This window comes from Tenrec ecaudatus, chromosome 2 (genome assembly GCF_050624435.1).
Source record: "Tenrec ecaudatus isolate mTenEca1 chromosome 2, mTenEca1.hap1, whole genome shotgun sequence".
In the NCBI taxonomy this organism is placed as follows: domain Eukaryota; kingdom Metazoa; phylum Chordata; class Mammalia; order Afrosoricida; family Tenrecidae; genus Tenrec; species Tenrec ecaudatus.
The window spans coordinates 85,370,757-85,392,765 of NC_134531.1; the positions used below are offsets into that span (position 1 = coordinate 85,370,757).

Below are 22,009 nucleotides of genomic sequence, written 5' to 3' on the forward strand. Positions count from 1 at the left end.
TGGAAAGCACAGCCTAGAATGCCCTGAGGCACATTTCTAATTCAGTTTTTGTGGTAAAGTTAGGTACCTTGGCCAATATTCGGGTAAGCTTATACTTGAGTATATGCGGAAGCTGTCTTTTTACTAAAAGCTACTTCAAATTTTTATCTAAACAATTTATTCATTTGGAAATGTTTTCAACAATTGAAGAAAACGTGTTACTCAAGAGGAGCTCTCAGTGCCATGTAACCACTGAAGTATGTTTTGGAGTCTCATACTAGCACAACAATGTATCAGGTGACGTGCAAAGTCATCTATACAGGTTTCTAGGGGGCAAAATGGTTATGTAAAGCTAGCTACTTGGTCCTCCCCACCCCAGGGGGTGCCTTTCAAAAGGGACAAATCGCCACATTGACCCGCAGACTCCGATGATGGTTATTTAGCACAAGAACCCCCACACCACGCGCTATTTTAGCCCCTTTGACGGCGCTTTATTTCCCAGAAAGCTGCCAAAAAGAACAAGATGTTTAAATACCTTAAGTTTAAAAATATATGTATTTTGATGTTTTCCGATTATACTTTAAAAATAAAGTTAAATGTCAGGTGTGCTTCCTTCTGGATTAGTTAGCAGTGACATCAGTTTTAAAACGGCTACAGAGAATCTACCAGGTCATCGTCAGTCCATTCTTCCTAAGAGGGGGGTGGGGGGAAGGAATGGTAATAACATTTATACTAAAACATAGCCATTATTTTTCACCCTCTTGCCTCATTTAAGAAAATGTTCTTCTTTACCACGATGAACTATGAAAACCTGCATTAGCTTAATCTTACAGTAAGATCCACAATTGCACTATCCTAATTTACTGAGTGATAAGGTTACAGTTGTGCCCTGGTTTCTGTTTGTTCATGTTTCTCTTAAGTTATCAGGTACACATTTTAAAAGGCATGTGGGAAGAAGACGTGGGCAGTAGGAAACAGAGTCTATGTGAGTATCCCATAATCAAGGAGATAGCTATCATGCTGTAGATTTTAGAGTAAAAATTGGAAGTGTACATGTCTACAAAATGGAAGCTTAAAACCCCAATGTTATTAATTTGCCATCAAGGCAGGTTGGCTATGTGACAGCCCCGGGGTGCACAGTACCACTGTCCTCCATGAAGGCTGCGGCATTCCAGAGGCCTCACTTCTCAGGGGCCTCTGCCAACATTTCAGTTAGGAATTAGCTCTTGACTGTTTGTGCCGAATTCAAATATGCCTTACCAAACTCTACAATAAATCTACACTGTGTGGCCACACCCTAATGTGCAAACAAAATAATGAACAATTATCCTCTGTCGTAAACGTACCTCTTCATGTTTCGGTTTCTTTGAGACATAATCATCATCTTCATACCCTTTCCTCTTCTTCCTATGATGACAGTGACCAGTAAGTTAGGATTGGTAATCAAAATTATACACTGTCTAGTAACAAATTTGTGGCTGCATGAAAAATTAAAAAATTGAAGGATAATGCCTGGTTAATGGAATAAGATACAGAGTTTATGGATAGGAAAACTTATTACTAAAATTAATCAGTAAATCTAATGTAGCACTAATTAAAATTCCAGTAACATTTTTTCATTGAACTTGTGAAATCTAGTACTGACTTGGGAAAGATTATATACAAAAGAAAATAAAATCTGAAGAGACAAAGTAGAGCATTCCATAAGGCAATGGTAATTAGAAGTATGTCATTAATAGAATCAAGCAGACAAGGACACACACACAGTTGTATATACAGTTTCATCTATGATGACCATTTTCCACTAGATGAAAATATGAAATATTCTCATTTTTTTGTACGCGATCAGGTTCTACCCATTTAGGAAAAAACTATTAGATCTCTACCATACACCATGCACAAACATTCTACATTAAACAGTTTAGTTAAAAAAAGGCAGTGCACAAATTATGATTACAAAAATTATAGATGTAAAAACAAAGCAAAAGACAATATCCCAAAATGAGACAGAGGAGGAAACTCGTATAAAGGGTATTTATTTAAAGACTACAAACAGTAACTTGTCAGAAAATTGGTCAAAGGTTAGAATAAGGTATATATAAGATATGTTCTTTAATGAAATTAAGATCATGGAAATTTTACATGTCTCATTCAATGAATTTTTTAATTTGGAAAAAATATACGTTTAACAAACTTAAAAAAAAGTCTACATATTTAGATCAGATTTTAATGTCCTCCAAAAATGGGACGATAGCCACAAGTGTATGAAATCTAGAATTATATCATTAGGGATGATGGCTGGAAGGCCCATGTTAATTGACTGTCACCCACTGAAGCCCCTGAGAGTGCTTTCCTGAGTACATTATCCACTGCTTACGAGCTAAAACGCATTTTAACTGCAAGATGCTAGCACCAACTCCAATAAAACTACAAAGTAAGGTAGAAAAACTTCAAAACATTCATCAGAATATAGTGTATTCTTCAGGTAGTTTTACCAATCTCATTAATTACCCAGATCTCAAACTACCAAAACTCCTAAAAGATTTGGGTCAAGAAAATCATTTGCAATCATGAAGTATCGGCACTTAAACAGTGAGTTCCACACCATTCAGGGTGTTCCTTTCCTTATAGCTGGGAGGTGCACACATTCCCACTGGTTCTCTCTACAATAAAGTTTCTTCTGAAAGAAAGTCTGGATAGAAAGTTTCTTCATGTTACTAAAGATCACCCTACTCTTAAAAGAAATGCATATGAAATGGTATGTGTTGCCACTGAGTAGCTCGGACCCCACGGCGCCCTCACAACTGTTCCAGCCACTGTGACCCTCCATCCCACTGAAGGCCTTCCCCCTTGTCGCTGTACTGCTACTTTACTAAGCATGATGCCTTTTCCAAGTCTCTCCTGACAACATGGCCAAAATATTTGAGACTCTAAGTCTCGCCATCCTTGCCTCTAAAGGGCACTCTGGCCAAATTTCTTCCAAGACAGATTGGTTTTTCCTTTCAGCAGTTCATGGGACTTTCAATATACTTCTCCAGCACCACAAATCAATTGCATCAATTCTTCGGTCTTTCTTATTCAATGTCTGGCTTTCACATGAAGTTGAGGCAACTGAAAATGCCATGGCTTGGGTCCAGGCCCGCCTTAGTCTTCAAAGTAGCATCCTCACTTTTCAACCCTCCAAGGAGGTTTTGGGGGTAGATTTACTTAACTTGTCGTTTGGAACAGTATGAGACAACGTCAAAAGTTCCATTGTATTTTAATTCCATTTCTACTAACTTTTTGAAATCTCTTTGTAGTTATTCCTCAGATCAATATATAAGACTTGTGAAGAACCTAAAGATTACAATGGAGGTACAAGGAATCCCTAAGAATGCCCATGGGATTCCAAGAGGAGTAAAAGGACAGGGCCTACAAACTTAAGATCCTATCAGTCACAGAATGGGTAAAGCTCTACTAAGAAAGCCAAGTTATTTGTTGCCAGGTGTTTTCTCCCAGTAGAAATGCCCACTTGGGAAAAATATCTGACTTGATGAGTATGGCAATTATCCCCAGAAAAACAAACACCAGTTAAATGATTTCTTTTAAAAAAATCATTTTATTGGGGGCTCGTACAACTCATACCACAATCAACATATATCCATCCACTGTGTCAAGCACATTGGTACGTTTGTTGCCCTCATCATTCTCAAAACATTTGCTTTCTACTTGAGCCCTTGGGATCAAGGCTCCTCTTTTCCCCTCCCCGTCCCCTGCCATGAACTCTTGATAATTTAAAAATTATTATTTTGTCATGTCTTACACTGTCCGACATCTTCCTTCACCCACTTTTCTGTTGTCCGTTCCCCAAGTAGGGGGTGTATATGTAGATCTTTGTAATCAGTCCCCCTCTTTTACAGATAAATCGTATTGGACCACAGCTCTAGCCTCAAATGGCAGTTACATCTACTTACGTAATCACATTAAGCGCAAGCTCAGAAGAGTGACATCTCTCTAACTTCTGTTTCAAGATAGCAACTTCTTCAGGTCTGGGTGGTTCATACTTTTTTACCAAGTTTCTCATACCTATATGTAGATTTAAGAGAATTTAAAATGAATAATGAAACACTTGTCATACTAAAGGGGTCAAATAAATGTTAGTTTCTTATTTAACAAGAACAATAGCAAAATACTCTTGAAAGAAAGATGTAAGCATTATTCTGAGAGTTTGTGTCCTGCATTTAAACCCAGTGAGCAATGTATTTATTAAGTAATTGTGGCAGTCTGTTAATAGGCTCAGACCTAATACAATAAACATAGAATGCTCTGTCTACCATCTGCTCTGCCTACCATCTAGTCAGTATTAACTTTATGAAAATTCTACCAGAAATTATTTACTCATATTAGTCTTTTCTTTTTAAATCATTTTATTAGGGGCTCATACAACTCTTACAACAATCCATACATACATCAATTGTGTAAAGCACATTTGTACATTCACTGCCCTCATCATTCTCAAAACATTTACTCTCCACTTAAGCCCCTGGCATCAGCTCCTCATTTTTTGTAGAGCTTCATTTTAATCCCCCGCTGATTTAGTGAATACTGCCAACCATATTTATAACATTTCATCCCTTCAGAAGCTGGGCCATGTGTGTAATTCTTGTGTCATAAAAAGCCATTAACAGGTTATAAAGGGAAAATGGTTACTTTAGCAACACAAAGCTGTACAAGAAATAACCCAAGAAAACCCCAAAATAGCCCTCTCTACGCTTAAGTCAACTACTTTATTAATAAATTTATAATGACAAACATCCTCTAAATGTGTGTGTTCTTCAAGTATACTCAATCAAAGAACGTAAGTCTTTTATGGGAACAAGAGATGTAAGGTTTATTAACCAGCAATGTACTGGGTAACTGTGCTACTGACTAATTTCATAATCCAAATAAAACTGCTTTTAAATAAGTTGGTACCCTTATGGAGAAAATTATGGATAAATATTACTAAAGATCTGAATATTTTATCAAGAACTATGTTTACTTCATATTAAGTGGCGCAAAATAAAATTACTGAAAAAATCAGTAGAAAACTGTTAGAAAGGGCAAGATGTGACAAAATAATAATTTATAAATTATCAAGGGTTTATGAGGGAGGGGTGTGGGGAGGGAGAGACAAAAATGAGGACCTGATGCCAGGGGCTTAAGTGGAGAGCAAATGCTTTGAGAATGATGAGGGCAGTGAATGTACAGATATGCTTTACACAATTGATGTATGTATGGATTGATTGTGATAACAGTTGTATGAGCCCCTAATAAAACGATTAAAAAGAAAAAGAAAATTGTCAGCTACAGAATGAGTAGTACTGTGGATAATGTTTGAGAACCCTTTGCTCGGTAAATCATGTGATCCTAAGCTTTCTGGCCAGTGGCAATGAGCTTTGAAAGTGGCCCCTCTAGTGGTGCAATGGAAGGAAGACCCACAGTTTCCCGATGCCCCAGTCACAATGCACGGCAGGAAGCACTCCAAAGCTCATCAATGAGAATTCAAATGGACACTCATATTTCCTCAAGCACCCAAACTTTTACCATCTCCAACATAAAAAGTACAACTATTTATTACAAACATTTTAAAGCAATATCTTCCATCTTATATTTTACTGGCTTATTCAGTCATTAAAATTTTAGTTAACAACTAACAAAAAGGTTTGGGGACAAACTACTAGTAGCCATGAGCAGTTAGTTAGTGGTCCTGAGAAAGAATAATGAATTTCTCAAGTTCAGTACTTTTGATAATTTAGAGCCAATAATTCTTTGTTTTGTTTCCTAAAACCACTGCCAGAGTCTATAATCAATTCACTGTGCCAAAATCAAGGTATCAGCAGAGCCAAAGTCCCTCTGGAGATGCTAGGGAAGAATCTCCCTTGCCTCATTAACCTTCGGGAGACAGGCAGCATCTCTTGACTTCGGCCACATCACTTCAAGCTTCAAAAGCGAGTACCTTCAAACCTCTCCCTTTAAATCTCTTTGCCTTTACCTGGTCTTGTTCTTTATCTCAAATCTCTCTCTGACAAATACCCTTGTGATTATATTTATGACCCACCTGGATAATCCAGGATAATCTCCCTATTTCAAGATCCTTACCTCCATCTTCAAAGACGTTTTCTTTCCTTGCTATGTAAAGTTAACATTTACAGGTTCTGGGGATTAGGACAGGTCATCTGTTTGGGTGGGGGGAACAATTTTCAACCGAACCGTCCACTGTCCTGTACATTGTAGGTCAGCAAGCACCATTCTAACCTCCAGCCAATGTATGCTAGATGGCAGCAGACCCATCCTCACACCCCTACTCCAAACCAGGCATTGCCACAGTCTTACCCGCTGAGAAGCATGGTCTTCACAACGGTTAGCAAAGATGTCCCAGATTTAAATATATGTTTAAATATTTGTCAGAGCCTACCATGTATCACGCAGCTCTGAACACCTTTCAAGGACCTTGTTTTGGATCTCTAAATCCATTCTAAATCTGATAATACATGATACGATAATTCAATAAAAATAAATCTAAACAAGCCTACATGTTGTCTTAAGTTAAATAGCACGCTTACATTTATTTTGAAAGCTGCTTTGTAAGAGAAGAATATTTTGTAAGGCATTCTGTTTTACAGGTACTTACTTTTCATTGTATCTAGTAACTGTGACAAGGAAGTTCTGTTGTCTTTCAGCATAAGACTTTCTGACAAATAACTGGTAAAGGAGAGAAGACAGTTTGAGAGTTTTAAAAATCTACTGAAAACACATCTTGAGAAAACACATCGTAAATTACTTTCCCTCATAGTCAATTAATCAAGGACAATTTTTAAATTAATTTAAATGGATTCCATAACAATACATTGAACTCCAGAAAACTATATTTTAAACTTTTCTAGTGTTAGGAATTTACTACAATGTAAATGAAAAGATGCTTACTGTTCAGTTACTTTACATTTTATAAAATACACAGTTTAAGAGGTAAAATGAACATAACAGTACTAATAATTACATTAATCTCATACATGAGTTCACTAAAATACCACTTCACACCTCATTTTATGAATGTGGAATTTAAAATGGATGAGTAAGTAACTTGCCCAACATCACGCGGCTAGGAAGCTGTCGATCGAGAAGGTGCCGCTAGTCCACGTAAGGACAGTTGCTCTCCGTGAGCAGGTATCACACTGGTCTCGGAGGGTGGCACCCCACACTTAACAAATCTACTGCATTTGATTTAAACGGAATCCAATCCAGAGATGTAAATGCATGCCATAAATGTGATCTAAGTCCTACACATGTTTTTCTCAAAACCACTGGAAACCAACAAAACTCCCTTCCAGCAAGTCAATTCTGCTCCGTGACCTGAAGGGGCGGAGAAGATACTACAAGTATTACATAGCTATACTTGTGATACTTTAAGTCAGTGGTTCTCAACCTTCCTAATGCCATGACCCTTTAATATAGTTCCTTATGTTATGGTGACACCCCCAACCATAGAATTATTTTCGTTGCTATTTCATCACTGTAATTTTGCCTCTGTTATGAATCGGGGGACTCTTGTGAAAGGGTCGTTCGACACCCCTGAAAGGGGTCACGACCCACAGGTTGCGAACCACTTTTTCTCCTTTGGTACTGATGGTGGCTTTGAACTACTGACCTTGCAGTTAGAAACCCAACACATAGTCAATCCACTCTACCACCACCGAACCACTGACAGTACAGTAGTATAAAATATAATTCCAACATTTAGACTTTAAATTATGCACAGTTGTTTAATGTCTGTGAATTTGGCCTAATAAAAGTAAACAGGCTCATATGCCACTAGTCTTTGAAACAACAAAAAAATTACAAGTATTAATTTTCCTTGTAGGTAACATGAGCTTAAAAAAGGGAGGACAATGCTCTAAGAACTTTTGTTGCTGTGCCTTTTAAGCTATCCTACTGTCTGAACCCTTACACTGCATCTTCATCTATTCTGAGGATTCATTTTGCCACGACAACCACTAGCTTCCTGACAACTGTGGGGAAAGGAGTCTCCGTGTGGCCTCCTGTCGTGGTTCCTCCTCCTAAACCCCGAGGAGTGCCTTTGCCTCCGTAGTTACTTTTATCCAAGTCCATGGACATTTCCTGAGTAAGCTATAAAAACCTGATGGTCTGATGTTTTTGACACCTGGGCTGCAACTTGCCCTGTGAGTGGTCTACCTGAAGGGATTTGGTCAATAGACTACAGATTATGTAAATATGAGGGGCTCCAAAAGGTTTTTCAAAAACTCCCATAACTACTTAATTCCATTTTTCCATGAGCATTTTCAAATCCCCTTATAATTAGACTATGCAAATGAAGTGACTACAATGCACCAGAAGGACTGGTTCATTCATAGCCACGTTGGGACCACCATGCCTTGAAACTGACAAAAAGTTTGCTGCTCTATGTAAGCAAGCCCACAGAAGTTTCCGAAGGACAGAGACAGAAAAGAGAACAAGGAGAAAAGAGGAGAAGTAGCAGGAAGGAGTCAAAGGACCCATCAAAGAACTGTGGCAAGTGGCTTCGCACTGAAGACAGCAAGAGGCCCCGCCGCAGTCAGCACTGCCCAAGAGCCCTACTGAAAGGAGTGCAACCAAGAGAGCTACACGAAAACTGCTTCCCTCCTTATGAGACGGGCCAGTGGACAGCAGGGAGACAGAGCACAGGCAGAACGCGCTGCGCAGCGGAGAGGCGTGTGCATGGCCAAAAAGCCCATTGTGCGGGCTGAACTCTCCATGAAGCCTGTGCTGAGAGGACCTATAGGTCTGTCCCGAGACAGGCCAGCCCAGCTGAAAGGGTGCGGGCCCAGTGATGATGAGAGCTGTCTTGGGCTGGAGAGGAGAGAGGTATGCTCTCTACTTAGAGCTAGTGTCAGAGGGCGTCAAATACTGGGGGGTAGAGGTCTATTGGACCACCACCTCATTTGTGCTGATGGGATTCTCCGCCTCCTCCTCACATCAGAGGCCTTAAGACACAAGGAGAGCAACGTAACAACAAAGGCATTCCTGGTTACTTCAAAATAATGCCGTTTCTTTCCCCCTTCCTTCCCCATGCTACTTATCACACTGCTGCCATCTTCTGCTGGCTCTTCCTTTCCGTTTAAGTGATTCTAAGAGTTTCTAGGAGCTGACCAGGTATCTTTACCTTTGTGAAGTTTGTTAAATTATGAATTTTTCTCAATCGTGAATTAGAATTTAATTTTGATTTTTAAAACTCCACAGACAAGAATATTTTAGTGCCAGACCAGTATGTGAGAAAGAATAAACTCAAATGAAATTGAAGAAAATCAGAATTAACAATAACAACAAAACATACTATGAGCAACAATCTACCTTCTGGAATGTGCTAAGAGCACATAGGCCCTTCCCTTTTGAAATCAGCAACAAATGTTAGCAATATAATCCAAAAAATTTGCCAACAAATTAGTTTTAAATTAAAAATTATTTGAAAGTGTTCCCAAAGATGGGGGTGGGTGGGTGGAGGAATGCACCAAAATAACTGTATTCCCTGGGAAAGTTACAGACCCCAAACCAAACTCACTGCCATGAAGTTAGTGCTGGCTACCAGCAAGCCAAAGGACACAGCAGAACTGCTCCCGTGGGTTTGCAGGGCTAGAAAGTCTCATCTTTGTCCCTCAAAACAGCTAGTGATTGCAAACTGCTGATCCTATGATTCGAGTCCAACACGTAACGCACCAGTCCACGAAGGTTAATTTAATTTATAAAGTCCAAGGGACCACCATTTTAATTTTACTATCTACTAGAGTTGTATCTGAAACGGGTTCAAACGTATAAACTGCTCTACAAAGCAAGCTAGGGCGATCTGATCCTGTAAAGATTCACAGCCTTAGAAACCCGAAGATCAGTTGAACTGTGTTCAATCTGTTCTAGTTTCTTGAGTCGGAATCATGTTGGTCACATTGGCTTTGGTTTGGTTTACAATTATAATTAAATCTCTAAGAGGACATAAATTCTAAATTGGACCTAAGGATGTTTCATCCCTTTCTACACGAACATAGACTCGCCATAAGAAAAATCAGTGTGCACCTGACAGCTCCATCAGTCTTTTAGAAGATCACCTGTTTTACTTGAGTCATAACTGTATCCTCTGAGAATACAGAGATTTTTAAACTCAATTCTTAAAGATATCCTTAAAAGGTATTTTCATTTATTCTGTCAGCTGTTCTCACCAACCTTCCAGCCACTAGAAACATGAAGAACCAGAGTCACAAACAGTACCTTAGTTAAAATACAGATACCATGGAGGAGGTAACATGAATGAAGTCTGATCAAATTCAAAGCCAAACCAAACTTACTGTCAATTTGGTGATACTGACTTATAGTAACCCTGCCAGAGTAGAACAGCCTAGGGTTTCCAAGACTAGCCTTAAGGAAAGGGACTGCCACACCTTTCCCCATGAAGTGGCTGGTGTGTTGGACAGCGTGGTCAATAATCTGGGGTCCCACCGGTATGCCTTCATCCCAGTGAAGCACAAACCTTTCCAGAGGAATTCCAGCTCTCGAAGCACTAGATAAAATAGCCGTCAGGGCGATTTGGGAAGGTGTGTATAAAAGGTACGCATCTGTCAGGGCCACTCTATGAAGGAAGTCATCGGCTGTTTTCCTCAAAACCTCTGGGTTCTCCAACGTGGGGTAGCGTGTCTGGAACGGAAGTGTGCACCACTCTGAGTTCAGTAACACAACAACAGCTCACTAGTTATCTTCACCGGAAAGCACTAAACCTGAACACTTTCATACCGCCTCCATTTTCTACATGCCAGCAAGAATCATCTTTGTATGCAAGGTTTCTCGGCACCAATCATTAGAGTGTGGCTTAAGTGCAGTCACTAAATTTCAAATGTTTTAGTAGTCTCTCCTCTGATAGCATCCTGTAACTCAGAGGCTTTCAAACTGTCATGAGTACAACCCACAGGAAAAATAGACATGCTTCAGGGTGTTTCTAGAACTCCACATTATGCTCAGTTTGTTAATCCCTCCATTGTCCTTCTTACACCTGAGAAAGAAGGGTTCTGGGAGATTAAATTGGGTCTGAAGTAAACCAGAAAAGCACATATTGGAAAGTAAGTTTCCCAGTGATCCATGTGATAAAGTTATAAGGCTACATTTAAATCCAAAGCACCACCTCATTTAGATTTAAAATTCCTTCTATTTAAAGTTTACTTTTGGGACAAGGAAAACTTAAAAGGAATCTACTAAACCAAAAGCAAATTCTGTTGCCATTGAATCAAATCCAACTGATAGCAACCCATGGCAGAGTAGATCTGCTCCATTGTTTCTAAGACTGTAATCCTTACGGAAACAGATTGCTACACTGTTCTTCTGCAGAGCAACAGCAGGTAGATTCAAGTGATAGATCCAAATGGTCAGCTTGTTGGTTAATAGCTGAGCACTTTAAAACACAGTCCCACCAGGCTTCCTTTCAATCTATGTATTGCTAGGTGTTTTCAAGTTGGTTTCCACTGAAAGCAACCCTATGAAACATTTCCTGGTCCTGCACCATCTTCACAACCATCTCCGTGTTGAGCCTACTGTTGCAGCTACTGGGACGATCCATCTTGGGGCAAGTCTTCCTCTTTTTTTGTTCACATTCTAGTGTAGCTAGCATGATGTACTAAACCTTACAGAATTATCTAAGCTAAGTCCAAGAAATAGTGAAGACCACATAGCTAGAGTATAAGTAATCCTGACCATTTCTTCTAATGTTTAAGTGAACCTTAAATATTAAGCCCTACAACCTCGGATTTATTTCAGATACCATATTTAAGGCCAGAAGCAGTTAAGAAATCTTATCCTGACTCTGAAGCAACGTATTTAGTCAATCATGCAGCCCCTAGACCTTGCCATCACCCAAAACACTTGACCTCTGCTAGAACAAATTCAGATATTCCCCTCTGACCACAAAGTCCGACTTCCTCAATACTTTTGCTCAATAACCTCATAATTGTTTCTGGATGCTCTGATTCTCATTTCCCTCTCATCTTCCTTGACCCCATTCTACTGCTAACACATTTGGAGCAACTTCAACAGTAGTTAAATCTCAACAATTTGCTTTGGATCTACACTCAGATTTGTTTACTAACAGAATACATACAGCCAAGGTCGACTAGAAAACTACAAAACAGGGTTCTCAACATTGCCTACTGACGATAACATTTCCATAGTGAGTTTGCTTTCCCATTTTTTAGCATTCACTAAAACATTTTCTCTCTCAACGCCTTTGAGGTTTTTCAGAATCTCTTCTACTCTCATGAGATGATCTCCGTTTATTTAACAGTGAAAGGTGCTCCATTTCCTGCCACTATCCGATTTGCAGCCCTGCAGTACAGAGCCACACTTTGCTCTTTCCTTTCTCTGAAAAGAAAAAGCACCGTCACTGCTTCCAAAGTCAATTATTTCACTAATTCTCTAAATTAGTCAACTTATGCTATATATTTTCAGTTTCTCCGTTTATATTTAGGCTTTATCTAGCACTCCAGCACCAGCATTTAAAGATGCATCTATCACTTAATCACTTCTAACAAAATAAATTTTTTTAAATTATAAAAAAACTTCTGTTTATTTCCAGCATGTCCCATTTTCTTAATCACATCATCATTCTTTTCCACTTCAGAGGCATGTATTTTCATCCAAGTTGAAGAATTGTTTTCTCAACTTCTGTCCACTTCCCAAACAGTTCCAAACCACCTTGCTCCTCCACATTCCACACACAGTACAGCACGTTCTAGAACTACATCCAGCAAGCAGATTCAATTCTCTTACTTTGCCTGAATTCTGTGCAGGAATAGCGAGTTGCTTAAGGTCACCTTCTATAAGGACTCTACTACCTTTGTTTCTTCACTAAGTCCTACCTCTTATTGGGTGTTTTTCATTCTCCTTACTAACTTTTTGGATTTCTCTAACTACCTATATTTTCTTCATGGTTTGAAAATTCTATGAAAACCAAGTCTATATACCGCCAGCCAAGTCATCTTCTCTGACCTCCATGCACATGAGGTCCTACACACAATACAAAATAATCATGTATCAAATCCAAATAATCAACTCCCCAACACACACACAACACAACACAACACACAACACACACACACACACACACACACACACACACACCCCACCCCCCCCCCCTTCCTCTGCCAGTGATACCTAAATACGAACCAGTCTATCTGCTCAGGTCAGAAACCTGGGATTCCTCCTTTTTTTCTCACTATATGCAATCAGTCCTCAAGTTGCTTAGACTCTTCCTACTCAATATCCAAGTCTAAGACGCTATCTCTATACACACCGCCACTGCACAGTAAACCAACTGCCACCTCTCACTCAGGCTACTCTGATGGCGCCCTAACTGGTCTCCCTCTATCCACCGCAATATTCTTTACATCACACCTGACACACAGATATACGAAATGCTTGATGCAAACTCATGTATGATCTTCAAACTAATGCATGAGCTTACCAGAATTTTTTTAAGTTGCAAATATAATCATAATACTCTCTAGACTTTAACTTTTTCACTAGCTTCCCTTTGCACTACTCCAGACTGTAACCCTGACCCCCGTACTCCGGACTCTCCTTACACTACAGCAGCTCCGCACTGCAGCTCTCAGCTTTGACTACATGCCCTACAAATTTTTAAACCTAAGCCTTTGACCAGGTATGCCTTCCATTACAATTGCATTTTAAATGACATTTCTCAAGACGGCCTTCCCATTTCTTCAACCTGTCTCTTGGCTTGATGCTGACAGCGTGCTTTATTTGCCCCTCTGAAGAACTTATCAAAGAAAACACTCACTGTGAAGGTGGTGCAGAACCAGCCCCGCTCCACTCTGTTGTATGCGGAGCCCCATGAGCTGGGGCTGGTTCCATAGCACTGACTGACAACAGCAGCACCTGGCACATTTAGTATTGACTGTCTACCCTACAAAACTGAAACATCCGAACATCGGTGTTGTTCCTGACTAGCTCCTCAACGGCAATGCTTGGAAACAGAAGGCATGCCAACTGAGCTGCTCAACTGATGTTTCTGTTTTTTGCTTGACTTTGGTTCTCATTATGGTCACTGTACAAGGGCTTGTCAATCAACTAAATCAGAAACTCTAAAAGTCCCACCCAACATTCAGTTCTCAAGCATACTGAAATTGGAAAAATACTACCCCATAGACCCAAACTATATTCACTTTTTAACCAAGCCCATGTTGTAACTATAGAGATGACAAGGCTAAACAAAATTCCGTACTTTTTTGATTGTCGAAGAAGTTTACCTTTAAATCAATAAGGAAGCCTTCAAATGGCCTATAAGGATTGTGGACAATAAGGTGGAAATTAAGTTGCTGTATAAGAAGTAGTTCATATTCCAAAATCTGTTCCAGTGCCTTCTCCTGTCCATGAGGACTCTCCCGAAGGTTTCCAACAAACTGTGGACTAGATACATTGAATTCATCTACTTTGCAGGCTAGAAAGGCACAAGTGAGCCTAGAGATAAAAAGCAGGGTGAACAGAGGGACATGAATGAACAGGTATTTTAGTTTTGCAAGTACTTTCTAAATTTACCTGATAATGGTAATGCACTGCAGGGCAGGGGAGGGGAAGTTCTTAATCAAACTTTTTATCAACCCCAAATTCAAGAACCCTATGAATGTGTGAAGTAGGTTAAAGAAACATTGTAATAGGCCGTCAATGGAAGTCTCCACATGCATTTGAGTAGAGAAACATCATCTCAGGAACAAACCTATAAAACTCACCTGGTCACTACAAGACGTTCAGAGCAAAACCAGTAAGAAAACCACTGCAATGATCAATATTGGAATTAACGAAGGAATGACCTAGACTGGTGGGATGAGAATGAAAAAGAAAGAACTGAACAGGGAATGTGGTGGACAAGAAGCTGTTGAGTGATGAGAAAACACAATAGTAGCATTTAAGTGAGCATGACGCGCCAGCCCTTGTAAGCATGTGGTCAGGGAGGAGTCACCATCAGTGATTCTCCACCTGAGAGGCACCACTAGCAAAGAGATATTTTCGGAAGTAGCTAGTTCAAAAGAAAGGGAATCAGAATTTGGGCAAACTGAAGTTCAAATGCTATCAGTATAACGTGGAGGAAAGTCATTTAGGTAAAAAGGATCCTTTAAATTCCAAGTAGAATACAAAATACAAGTCTTAAATTATGCTTTATTAGAAAGTCAGTATTTACTACACATATACTCAAACTCAAAACTCACTGCTACAAAGTTGATTCCAATTCACAGCACCCTCCTAAGACAGGGTAGAACTGCTCCTGTGGGTTACTGAGACAGTAAGTCTCTATGGGAGTAGTAATCCCTGTCTTTTTCCTGTAGCGTAGCTGGTAGTTTCAAACTGCTGACCTTGAGGTTAGCATAACAACACAAAACCACTATGCCACCAGGGCTCCATGCACGCGCACACACACGCTCAAATAGTATAAAGGCATTCATAAATGTAAAGCATTAAATTAGCATTTATACTCACATTATTATCCGGGGGTGATATTCCATTACTGAGTTATTAAGATAGAATCGCTTGAAATACATACAAGCTGTACCCTAAGGAGGGGGGAAATAACCATATATATACATACACATATATTATAGGTCAAAAAAATAAGAATTTACACATTATATACTAAACATTTCAATAATTATTTCTGTAAAGGATCTCTGTAAAGTTCCCCCTTTTAAATACTAATACTTGTTGGTTTTTCTTTAGTTAGAATCAAATGCTCATACACTCAGAAGGCCCTTTCCCACCTTGGTTTGTGTTTCCTCCCTGCCCACCCTGCGTAATCGTCCTAAAGGCTCACTAAAGGGGGAAAAAATAAAAATGAAAACAAACACAGTATAACAATGCAATTCCATAAAAATCCTGACAGAATAACATGGTTGAGGTAATAGCATTTCCCAGTCCACATCAGAGTTATGCTGCACCCATGATCACTGCTTCAACACAAATAGTAGAAACCGCATCTACCATTTACTACCATGTGTGAGAATCCATGCCAAGCATAAAACTGTCATCTTATTTTAATCTGTAACACTTTGGTGAAGTATTAGCTCCACTTGAAAACATGAAATTGAGTACCAAAGAGGTTTACTGGCTTGTTCAAGGTTACAAATCTACTAGGTGCCACAGTGGATTCAACTAAGATCTGTCTCTGCTTTTAACTGCTACCGCGCTCAGCTAAAACCAGTGAAATCATCATCTGCTAAACGAAAGGGAAAACGAGCGTTTCATACACCTTAGAAGTTTGCTTTCGTCAACTTAGACGAAACAAAAAACAAAGCTTCTGAATTAGAGATAATTCCACAAAGTTAATTAAAAAACTTGGTTTCCTCATCTGGAAAGGTCACTTGAACCTGCTTTAGAAAAAGACTTAAAAATTGTGTTTTCAATGAACATTTACAGAGATCAGGTTCAACAATTTCTACTCCAATGTTTGGTGACAACATTACATTCTTCACACTGTATGCACATGCTCACTGTTTCCGCTCTGGTTCTTCTGCTCCCGTAACCTCTCATCTTTGCTTCTATCAGAACACAGCCCTAAGGGGTCATATTTTTGTGAGACAATGTTACTTAGCTAAAAGGTGATCCCAGGATAGTTTGGGTTCAGGATTTTAAAAGTACCTTGGGATACCAGTCTGCATCAGTGCAGTGCAGTAAACCTGGATTTGTGAAAAATCAGGTTCCATTCCACATTCTCCTCTCATTCTATCAGGATACATCTACCGTGGCCCTGGCCACAGTGGTAACAAGTGGTAGCTGAGCACCATCCAGTTCTTCCGGGTTCAGAGTAGGTCAGTAACGTAAACTATTAATTCTGGAGAAGAGTTTTTTTCTGAGTTAGTCTTTCGCTCTGAATGATTAAAAATCAATAATTTTACCTTGCTACCACTCGTTTTTTTCTACTATAATCCTTTTATTTGCTACATTTCCCACTACTTTTATCAGAAAAGAATGGAACTAAACTGGAGATAAAAACTAACCAGGTATATCTAAAACTCTTTCTGCATCTTTGAGCTCTCAGATGAAAGCATGATACACTAAGAAGGAAAAAATTAATATTATCAGGTTTAATATTTTGAATATATTTCCATATAAAAAGAATGAATATCTATGGGGGTGGGGATTTCTTTTCTAATTGGGTTACAGATAAATCAACCTGAATAACTTTAAACAGATTTTTACTTAAGATACTTTCATACACCATCTTTACAATAACCATTTGTGCTAACAAAGCAAAAAATATTTTACAACCCTCTTTAATTTTTTTCTAGCTTACCTTCTAAAACAGAAGGAAAAATTGAAAAATGATAGGTAATGATGTAGTCAATCTAGATAGCTATAAAGTTCTATACACTGGTTTTTTTCATTTCCCCTCACCAAATAAAAAGCAGAAAACAAGCTTTAACTGGGAAACCACAATATAATTTTGTAACCAAAGATAAATCTCTGCCTTTTACGCATCAATGTGGAAGGGGGATAAAAAGCCTTACAGCTTGGATGTCAGTGGGTGCCTATGATTACAACTGACGAAGGAATGTATTATTTCAAAGGTATGGATGTGATAAGAGTTGAAAAGTACTGTCATTGTTCTAGTCCCAGTTTCACTGTTCACTAGTTCAGAACTTGGAGGAAAAGATAATTTAATTTAAATGAGAATGTCATAATTTAACTGGTAGACCTCAAAATTCTTTTGACTATGAAATAGGGGTTAAATCATTTTTAAAGGTAGGAAAGAGACATTTGTGGCTACCTTAACTGAAAATACATAAATGACCAACACTGAATAAATATATGTTAAAGACACACACAACTAAGGCATATTTTTCACAACACTGAGCAGGCAACTGCTCAGTTGAAAATTTAGAAAAGGGAAGTTGGAAAGGTGGCATGTCAGTGCAGAAAGGAACACGCAGCTCATTACTACCCAGCTCACCACAACAGATCTTGGCATCACTGGTTTAAACACCGAACAGAATTCCAGTAATCTCTTCTCATAGTACTTGCAGAGTGTCATTTCTTCATGTGGTTCAAGAAAGACTGGATCATTTGGAAGAACCTTCAGATTTAAAATTATAATACAAATTCAGTACATCGGTCTTGAAATTTTCTTTCTACTCAGATTAAATTTTGGTTATGTGTCCAACCAAAGTTAAAGTATACCGAGCCTGATTTTTTCATTGCTAATTATTACACAGGTGCCCTACTAGAGCAGTGGTTAACCACCTGGTTCCTAACCAAAAGGTCTGCAGTTCACACCAACCAGCTCCATGAGAGAAAGGTGTAGCAGCCGCTCTCATGAAGAGCACATTCTTGGAAACCCTACGGGATTTCCACTATGCCCTGTATGCTTGTTGTCTATTAATTCATTCAATGGCCAAGGAATTTTAGTGGTTATACAAAATAGCTTGAGAAAATATTAAACTGAAATGATATATTACAGTTCCTCAGCATGTCAACTGGCTAATACATCGTGAATAAAGGTATAAGCAGTCACATGCTCAAAGGTCTGATGTTGCAATTTATTAAATGGAAGATACACGGTCAAAACCCAGCAAATGTCTCAAAGATCATCCTGCGCCGTACAACATTCTCTTCCACATTCACCTGTGCCAACCTTTCCTAGAACGGTCGTATGAACCGTTCAATACTCTTTTATAGGATCACTATGAGTAGACATTAACTCAATGGCAGGGGGGGGTATACTATGTCATATACACGTATATTTATTTCCCACATAAGTACAGGTGTATAGAAAATACATCCACACACATATATAAGTGGGCTTCATAAGTTTGTGGAAAGATAGAATTAAAACATAATGGAAATGCCCCACCAAGTGTTTGAAGCTCCCTTACACAATATATGAACAAAATGTTGACTGACACAGTAAGCATCACGGGACGGTGGAAGAAATACACAATCCTTGCACCAAAACTAAGTGTTCAGTATTCAACCATTTCAGTCAATACACATGATCGAGAACTAGTGGTTTTGATGGAAGGGTGCGAACTGCACTAAAGGTATAAGAGAAAAAGCAGAGCCACCGTTCCTGAAGGATAATCAAAGGAAATGTACAAAAACGGATGCAGCGCCAGAGGAGCCTACGCATCTATGCCAAGAAATGTGGAAGTCAGGGACCTGTCCAACCAACTGGAAGAGGCACATCATCATGCCCATCCCATCGAAAGGTGACCCAACAGAATGCAAAAATTATTAGAAAATACCAGTAATATCGCACACAACTAAAATCTTGCTTAAGATAATTTACAAAATGATTGCAGCAGTGCCTTGAGAGAAAACTACTAAGAGAAGGATGTGGAACCTGAATGCTGACCATCAGCTGCATCTTGGCTGAAAACAGAGAATACCAGAAAGATGTTTGGGCTTCAGTGACTTTGCAAAGGTATCTAACAAATGCGGACATCACTGTAAACGACGAGAATTCCCGACACTAGCGGGGCTCAAGTGATCAACAGAGCACGAGCCGGCTGTTGAAAGAAGACACGAGTACACAGCCAGGTGTAAAGTCAGCAAAGGTGTGCGGTCAGCCAGTATTCGTTCATAGTATTCACTGAATCTGTTAGCTTAGCAAACAGTCTGATAAACTACTATATGAAGAAATGTAGCATCAGAATTAGTGGAAGACTTATTAATAATCTACAATATGCAGATGGAACAATTTGGCATGAGGAAAGACTCAGTGCGCTTACTGATAAATATCAAAGATTATGGATAACACCTCAATATAAAGAAAGCAAAAATCCTCACAAATGGAACAATTAGTAAGAGCATGATAATTGGAGAAAAAAAACTGAAGGGCAGGAACTGATTTTACTTGGATCCAATCAACGCCCATGGAAGCAGCAGCCCCCAACCCCCATCCCCCAAAAAAGACTATTACATTACACACACCTGCTGCAAAAGATTTCTTTGAAGACTAAGACGTACAGGAGCTAAGCCATTGTATTTTCAATCACCTAATACACGGGCAAAAACTGGACAATGACTATGGAACACCGAACAATCGATGCCTCTAAGGGATGGTTTTGGTGAAGCACATCACATTTGCCATGGGATCCCAGAAGGACGCACAAGTATCTTGGCAGAAGTAAAGCCACAGTGCTCTGGAGAAGTGGGGATGGTGAGATTTAGAAAGAAGGGCGGTATCATCCGAAGAGACCAGTCAGTCCTTGGCGAGGAGTATTGTTTGGTAAAGTTGAGCGTTAGTGAAAAAGAAGAAAACCCTCAATGTGATGGATTGACACAGAAGCTTCAGCACTGAGCTTAAACACACAAAGGTTGTGAGGACCGTACAGGTGCACACAGCTGGGGAAGTCGTTCGTTTTGCTATACACGCGGTTGCTGGAAACTGAAGGTGACTGAACAGCTCCTAACCATCACGCTCACTCTGTTATGAAGCCCTTGTCGTGTAGTGGTTAAGTGTTGAGCTTGATCCACAGAGATGGCACTTCATAAAACCACCAGCAGCAGCTCCTTGGACAAAGACTGGGCTTTCTACTCTCCTATGAAAGTGTCCAAAACCTACACGGGGATCGCTATGGGTCAGCATGGACTCGATGAGAGTGAGTTTTAGTTACATATGTTTACATTTACACATGTTTTAAAGTAAACACACGCACACAATCAGTACAGCACAAAAACCAGTGAAGCGAATCGCTGCAAAAGAGAGGTAAGAAATAATAGTAGGTACTAAATATGCCTGAGGCATGAAGCCATTGCTGGAAGTCTGTACTAGAAAGAGTGGTGTCCTTTGTGAAAAAAGATTAAGCTGGCAGCAGTAACAAAGAGACTTGGTTGGCAGGTCCAAACCATCTTCTGTCAATGGGTTTATGGCAAGGGTCTCCAGTCTGCTGGCCTCCACTCTGCGTCACTCCGTCTATTGCTTACCACTGAGTGGTCAGGAGGGGTCCTTCTAAAACAGAGATTTCCTCCCTTTAAAAAATGTTTTAAAGTATAAAGTCCAAACACCTTCTTGAACGTGCAAGATCCCTGCCTACCTTCTCCAGACACTTGCTGCCGCCACAGCAGCATCCCATGGCCCCACCTCGCACCCCAGCAACTGGGGATCTCTCTTTCGTGCCACTGAATGCCCCTTCTCCATCCTCTCCACTCGGCCACGGAGCCAAGCCTTCCCGGGCACGGCCCCGCCGACCAAGCGCGCGGCGCTCGCCCTTACACAGGGCATTCTTGCCAAGTCTGTGCGCTGCGCTACAAAGATACTGGACTTGGCTGCCCTTCCGCCACGGGAACGGCGTCAGCAGCAGCCACCGACGGCTGGCCGCCGATCCGCCGAATGGGAGCAGTCTGCGCCTCGGAGGCAGAAGGCCCGACGGGCGAGGGCGTGCCCCGAGTCCCCCACCCACCACCACCGGGCTCCACGGCTGCCCCAGGCTTAGGCCGAGGCCTGGAAACCGCCGGCCCTAAGCCGGGGGAGCCTGGAAACCGCCGCCGGGGACCTCACCTTCCGGTTGGCCACCGCTTTGCATTTGAATTTGCGATTGGCGTCGGCCCGCAGTCGGGTTAGCTGTTCCTCGCTGCCGAACGTCCAGTGGCGCTTCTGGCTGCTGTTGTGGTACATGGTGGCGGGCGAGGCCTCACCGGGCCGCCGGGGAAGACTCCAAGCGCGCCAAGGCTGTGACGTACACCGGCTCCACGCAGACCAGGGTCCCGCCAGAGCCCGGTGCCCGCTCGGCCGGCGCCTGTCCGATTACGTCACGTCACGTGGCGGAGGGAGCCGGGAGACGCCGGGCCTGCGTCTCCCGTGGTTGGGCGACGCGAGTGGGCGGAGCCTAGAGACGTCCCGCCTCCGCGCGAGGCTCTCCTGCAGTTTTAAAGTAGAAGCCGCCAGGCTGGCTTGACCAAAAGAAGCGGGTGCAGAATAAGAGTGACTGGTGTAGACAATTCATCAGGGGAAATTAGAATCGGGGAAAGCAGTAGG

The 22,009-nt window shown here is 40.6% G+C and overlaps 1 protein-coding gene across 1 annotated transcript; it reads right to left on the reverse strand.

Annotated features, from left to right (window-relative positions):
• Positions 1–515: 515 nt before the first annotated feature.
• CCNH (cyclin H) lies at positions 516–21,782 on the reverse strand. Its single transcript, XM_075541260.1, has 9 exons — positions 21,533–21,782; positions 17,984–18,106; positions 15,517–15,590; positions 14,292–14,502; positions 10,511–10,674; positions 6,632–6,702; positions 3,933–4,044; positions 1,326–1,386; positions 516–669 (listed from the first exon to the last, which is right to left on the reverse strand). Exons 1-9 carry the CDS (start codon positions 21,647–21,649, stop codon positions 631–633), a joined length of 972 nt encoding a protein of 323 aa, XP_075397375.1. The 5' UTR covers positions 21,650–21,782; the 3' UTR covers positions 516–630.
• Positions 21,783–22,009: the final 227 nt, after the last annotated feature.